Here is a 6,683-nt window from a genome sequence, read left to right as displayed (position 1 = left end):
CAAGTAATAGAGAACCTGTCATCCTAAGGAACTGAACTCAGCAACTAAAGGAAAGACTACATCTAAGAGAAGGGAGAACGTGAAGCAGGTCAACTCTGTCTTCGCAGCTGTCCCTGAGAGGGCGCTGTTCCCAAATCAAACCTCCAGTGGCCGGGAATGAAATACCAGACCGTTCCCACCGAGCTCAGCATCCCTCCCTTTCCAGGCAGCAAGCGGTCGCGGGTCCCTAGTGGGGCGACTGCCCATAAACATGGCGGCTCCCTGCTCAGCTTCTCCCCGCCGGGGCCGCAGGGCCACGCCAGCCTTGCCAGTACTCGGGGACTTCCTCCGCGAGCCGGCTTCCTGCACGGCTGGCATTAAAACAGGCGCCTGGGGCTGCGGGCTGCGGCTGCAGATGCTGAGCTGTCCGCTGGCTGGGCAGCGCCCCCTCCTCCCCTGAGCCTCCCAGGCGGGCGGGAGAAGAGCCAAACCATCCCTAAACTGCACCCGAGCCAAAGCGGGAGAGAGCTGGGGGAGACCGGGGACCCCGGCATCTGACATTTTAATTGCAGGTTTGACTTTTTTCCCAAGATCGCAGCCCTCCCACCCAGCCCAGATATTTTATCTCCCTCCGGCCTTGGTTGCTGGATGAAGCCGGGCCTGGGCTTGGTCCCAGGAGCAGGGGAAGAGCGCGTTCGCGGCCCCGCGCAGTCGCCCCAGGGACCCCCGAGCCTTGCGCCCCGGCCATGGTGTGGCTGAGCCCCGCGCTCCGGTGAGGCGGCGGCGCAGCTGGGAGCCCGACGGACCCGCCCTGCAGGACGCCTTCCCCAAGGAACGGGGGTCGCCGGACTCCGCGCCCTCCTGCTGGGACTGCGCACCGGGCCCGAGAAGGCGAGCGGTGGCCGCGATGTTCAGCTGGCTGCGTTCCGATGACCGCCGCAGGAAGGACCCCGAGGTCTTCCAGACGGTGAGCGAGGGTCTCAAGAAACTCTACAGGACCAAGCTGCTGCCCCTGGAAGAGCACTACCGCTTCCACGAGTTTCACTCCCCCGCCCTGGAGGATGCTGATTTCGACAACAAGCCCATGGTCCTGCTGGTGGGCCAGTACTCCACCGGGAAGACCACCTTCATCAGGTGAGCCGGCCAGGGCCCCCGCAGCCCACCCAGCCGCCCAGCGCTTAGGCCCTGCGCTCACTCCCGATGTCCCCTCCTGCGTGGAGACAAGTGAGAAGTCTTCATTAGAAAGCTCTGAAAAAATCCTTATGTGCGGGTATCCAAAGCTTACCCCACAATTGCATCGGATGGTCCCCTGCTCTATCCTACCTAGTGCCTCTCCACTGCACTTAGCCCTTGGCTTTGGTGGTCAGTTTGAAGTGTTAAAATTCAGAGCCATCCCTATTCTTCCCATTTTATGGACGGTAAAACTGAAACCCAGGAAGCCCAAGTGAGAAAGCTCCTGGTCGCAAGAGTACCTTAGGCTGGTGGGGTTGTCTTACCCCCTGTCCTTGTAGGGACATACCCTTGATGGGCAGGACCACTTCCCTTGCCTTCTAAAGGCTTCAGCCACTCATATGAGGTCTTTACAGTTGCAGCTGAGGAGGTGGGCTTGGGAGCCTGTGGCCCTCTGTCTGGTAGTTCCACGTGTCCTTCTTTTATCCGTTTCCTTCACTGAGCAGAGCTCCTACAGATATCTCTTGGAGACTGGCGACAAACAGTGTCCAGAAGCAGGATGCATTTTTCTTTTCCGTTGATCTTAATGGCTCAGTAATCATATTAAAGTCTTTTGGAGGTGGAAGGGATATTGGCCATGGTCTCATCCAGCCCCTTGACTTGGCAGGGGAGGTAACTGAAGCACAGAGAAGTTAAATACATTGCTCAAAGCCATGTAACAGGGTGGGAGACTGACCTGGGATGCAGGTCCTGGATGCATGGGAGGAGATGGTTGGCTAAATGCCTGTAACTCTGAGCGTGAGTCATCCATCCCCTTGAATTACAGAATCCCTGGGCTGGAGTCAGGAAGTCAGCTTGTCCACCCTGCGTTCAGAGAGGTCCATATATCGTCCACCAGAGCGATAGGACCTTTCCCATCTTTAGAAGACAGGCTTCTCTCCAGTCCACAGCCTTCAAGGCCAGGCCATCTTCCTTGGCCTCGTTCACAGCCCTGCAAGCTGCTGAGGGTGCTCGTGGCCCTCTGTGTAGAGAGTCAGGCTCGTACACAGTGGTGATGTGTTCTGTGTCCACCGCCCCCAGAGTCAGTGGTGCTCATCTCCTGTGGAAGGTGTCAAAGTAGGGGTGCTCTTGTTTCCATTCATTGACCAAAGCACCTGCAACATGCAAAACACTGTGCTTTGTTTGGCGAGGAAAGCAGAAAAGTTCACAGTCTGGTTCCTGATTTTCTAGATTCAAATTTGCTCCAGCTCAAAGCTTTTAACACAAGCCTTTTGGAAGCAGGGCATGTAGCATACTAACATGTCATGTATGGAACACCAGATGAGTTTTTCCCTGTGGGGTGGACAGCCTTGGACTCAGCAGTTTTGAGAGGCTGAGTGATTTCTGAAGTTGGGTACCCAGGGGGAATGTTGGCTTTTGGATATCTTATATTGTTAGAACTACAAGGGCCCTTAATGATGAATCTAATTCTTTGCTTCTTAACTTTTCAAAAGGTCAGTACCTCCTTTGAAAATCTGATGAAATATGTGGACCCATCTTTAGAAAAATGCACATACATCCCAAATTTACATATAATTTGGGGGGTTCAAGGGCTGCCTTGGCCCTTAGGGCAAGAACCCCTGATCTAATCCATCTCCCTTATTTTGTTAAACACCCATTGCTGCCAAAGGCACTTCAAAGCTACCTGGGTTCTGTTCACGGCTTCCTTTGTACCACGCATCCTCCACCTGGTCCGGTTTATGCCCCACGGGAAGCACAGGCCTTTTACAGGTCGCTCCTGCCCTTGCACAGCCTCCTGCAGCCCTCTGGACACACCTTGGTTATAATTCTTAGTACGTTATTTAGAGCTTCTCCTTCCTGTAGCCCAGCACTTACTACTGTGCCTTAGCTCCGTGGGGCCTTCCTGGGGTCTCAGCTACAGGAGCTCCCAGTAGAGGTTTGCAGAATGGGAGGGGAGATGGGGAGAAGCTAGTGTCCCTGAGGGCAGGATCCTGGAGCAGCAGACATGCCTCTTGTCTGAGACACTGTCCTGGCTTTGCCTGAGTCATGCTCGCTGTTAACTGGGTCTAAGAAAGTGGCAGAGCCAACTTGCCATAGATTACTCCTTATCTGAGGGGGACAGGAAGGCCAGGAGAGGCAGATCCCTCCTCTCTCTTATCCTCCGAGTACAAGAGTTCTCCCTCCCCACTCATGTCAGTAACTGAATTTAGCTCGTGCATCAAAGGCTGTCTCCCTTTGAGGGAGAGACTACCAGCAGGGGAGGAGGGGCTGCAGCACAGGGAAGCCCTCCAAAAGCAAATTACATATTTTCCATTAAATCCACTGAACAGCTATTTTTTAAAATTGGAAAATGCAGACAAGAATAAATTTGAGGAAGAAGAAAAAAATGCCCCATCATCCCACGACTCGGGAAACCATTTTAAATATTATATATATAGGGCTTCCCTGGTGGCGCAGTGGTTGAGAGTCCGCCTGCCGATGCAGGGGATGCGGGTTCGTGCCCCGGTCCGGGAAGATCCCACGTGCCGCGGAGCGGCTGGGCCCGTGAGCCGTGGCCGCTGAGCCTGCGCGTCCGGAGCCTGTGCTCCGCAACGGGAGAGGCCGCAACAGTGAGAGGCCCGCGTACCGCAAAAAAAAAAAAAATATATATATATATATATATCTTTCCACCGGTATTTTTAGCTATTTTATAACACAGTTGAGATCATGCCATAATGTAATTTTGTATGTGGATTTATTTCACTCATAGCATGAGCATTTCCCGGGTAAATTAAAAATCTTTGTAAGCATTATTTTTGAGAGCCACATGATATCTCACTGCATGTATATGCAGTTATTCATTTAACCAATCTACTTCTTTTGAATGTTTGAAGTTGTTTCTAATTTTATTTTTTGCTATTGTAGAATCGCTCTGAATATCTCTGTGCATAATATTTTTCCACATATTAGACTGTTTTCTCAGAGATTCCCAGAAGTGAAATCACTAGGCCAAAGGTTGTACAGAGTTCTGGGGTTGTTTTTTTGTTTTGTTTTGTTTTGTTTTAACATTTTCTTACTTTTTAATCTTGGTATTAAGAGTCATATTTTTGAGTTGCTTCCCAAGAGGGTAGGCTGGTACAACACCCCTCCCCCAAAGCAAAGAAAGTTCCCCTTGGGGTAGCTAAGTGCGCCTGGGTGCAGAGTACAGCCTGCCTTCGCAGCTACGCCCTCTCCCATCCCTGCTTCTTGCCTTGAACACAGCGATTCAGGTCTGTGTTCCGGCCTGAACCTGTGAGGGACCTTCCCCTCGGAAGCAGACTTGCCTTCTTCACTCCCCGGCTCTGAGTGTCCATCCACTTTCAGTTATATGTACTTGCTTAAGGGTCTACTTCTTGTCTCAGGAAGAACATACAGAAAAGGACATTCTTCTAACAACTAATTAATGTGCTATGACCTCTGCCTGAAATAACTTCCCTGGCCTAAGGCCCGGCAACCCAGGGTAATAAACAATAAATTGGCTGGTGGATGCTTCCTTCAACACAGGCTGCCTTTTCCAAGTACAGTAGCTCTGTGTCCTTCTGGCCTGACAGCCTTCCCTCCCTCCTCTGCTGTTTTTCTCCCTTCACTCTTCCTCCTTCTGGCCTGAAGCCTCAGGTCCCTCCTCTCTCTCACCGTTTGGCCCCCTGGTCATGGAGGTGAATAACTGGCTGCCCCAGGGACTGGAAGGCCCAGTGTCCCCAGCGTCTCAGGGGCCGCAGGGAGGCCTCGCTGGGCTGCGGCGGCACTGGGTATGGGGCCCGGGGCTGCTGGAGCTAAGCTGCCTGGCTGTCCACAGGGAGATCTGAGCTGATCTTGAGGGTCACCTGTGGCTCTTCTATAGCGTGACCCGGACTCTAAACCATGAATGAGCACATGGTGGGGTGGGCCAGTCGGGGGGGCTGCTCAGCCAGCCCTTTCGACCTCCCCCACTTTTTCAGGGGGCTCTCTGCATCCTCCCCCCGAGGTGACGCAGCATTTGCCTGTGGTTGTACCCTCTCCCATCATCTCCCTGGCATCTCTAATGCCCAGGCCTCATGGCAGCATCACCACCCAGGAAAGATGATTCTCTGGCAAGCTGAAGGGCTGGAGAAGGGGCCATCCTTCCATTCCAGGTAGGCCCACTGACCTCTGCCAGGCCCATCCTGCCAGCCACAGCCCCTGCAAGTCCTCACTCCTGTCCCCACTCCAAGGTCCATGGATGTCCTTTTCCTGCCAGGGCTCTGATCTGCTGGTCCTTGAGTGGGACTAGCTGGAAATCCACCTGCCTCTTACAAGGCTTGAGTGTTACTCAAGGGAGCAGAGGGCCTAGGGCAGAGGCACTGGGTCCACCTGCCTGAGGTCCGGCTTAAGATCTGCCTTGAGAGTCAGGTGTGGAGGCCATTGGGAGAAGGACCTCTGGGGAAGGGCTCCATCCCACTCCCACTGACAGCAGAATGCAGCCATGGAAAGAACACGGGTGGCTCGGCAGAACCCAGGCTCCACCAGTTCCCAGCCAAGAGACCATGTTTGGAAGGTCTAACCTTTCTGGACCTCAGTGTCCTTGTCTCTAACATACGAATAGTGACAACTCATAGGGTCACTCAGGCCAGCCTGTCGCAGGGGTGGGCAGACAAGGCAAGGCTAGTGGGAGGCTTGACAGTCTCGCCACTGGTCTCCTTTGTGCTGGGGTCACTTTGATGACTTTGATCCCTGGTGGAGGCTGCTGCGCCCCAGGGGCAGCGGCGACTGCTCCGTGGAGCACAGAGCTGACTCCGACCTCAACTCAGCCGTTGAGTCCCCCATCTCCTACCTCACTTTGTGTCCATGGAGTGACTTACGGTATCCCCGGAACCCCGAGAGGCTGACAGGACAAGCATTATTGTCTTGACCCCATTTTAAAGCTCAAGTACACAAGGCTTAGAGAGATCAAAGATACAGATATATATGGGAATTCCCTGGTGGTCCAGCGGTTAGGACCCCTCGCTTCCACTGCAGCGGGCATGGGTTCGATCGCTGATCAGGGAACTAAGATCCCACACGCCACATGGTGCGGCCAAAAACAAAACCAGAAACAAAACAAACCAAGATACAGATATATAACACGAGTACCTGTAACACAGGCAGAAAGTGATACATGCCTTCTGCGTCTACCTGAAGATATGCAAATTAAGAGCTATGTGGATTTTCACAGAGGCGGCGAGGGCCCTGGATTTGCAGTCCAGGTAGAAATGCGCTGAGTTCTTACAGGCAGTGATGAGACGTTTGTTTTCTCTAATTATTGTCTCTGCCAATGTGGGCGCATGTCTGGTGTAGCCTTTGCTTTTCCCAAACTCATGTATGTCATCTCAAAACCTTCACTCTAACCCTCTGAGCTAGTTAGAAACCCAGGATTAGCCCCGCTCTATAAACTGGGGAAACTGAGGCAGTGGGCTCTTGAGGGACTTGTCCAAGGCCATATCTGTGATGAAGCAGACGCCCACCAAGGCGCATTCCCTAACTGAGCCGAGGCAGAGGGTCCAGCCAGCCCAGGCCTCTGG

The 6,683-nt window shown here is 53.3% G+C and overlaps 1 protein-coding gene across 1 annotated transcript in view; it reads left to right on the top strand.

Annotated features, from left to right (window-relative positions):
* The first annotated feature begins 214 nt into the window (after positions 1 to 214).
* Positions 215 to 6,683, top strand: part of EHD3 (EH domain containing 3) — a 31,276-nt gene continuing 24,807 nt past the window's right edge. The window contains exon 1 of the mRNA XM_004268186.4: positions 215 to 1,113. Coding sequence (XP_004268234.1) covers positions 887 to 1,113 — 227 coding nt within the window. The 5' untranslated portion in view covers positions 215 to 886. The remainder of the gene's footprint in view (positions 1,114 to 6,683) is intronic.

This window comes from Orcinus orca, chromosome 13 (assembly GCF_937001465.1).
Source record: "Orcinus orca chromosome 13, mOrcOrc1.1, whole genome shotgun sequence".
Lineage (NCBI taxonomy): Eukaryota > Metazoa > Chordata > Mammalia > Artiodactyla > Delphinidae > Orcinus > Orcinus orca.
The sequence above is the reverse complement of the archived record's forward strand: the minus strand, read 5'-3'. Positions and strand labels throughout refer to the sequence as shown.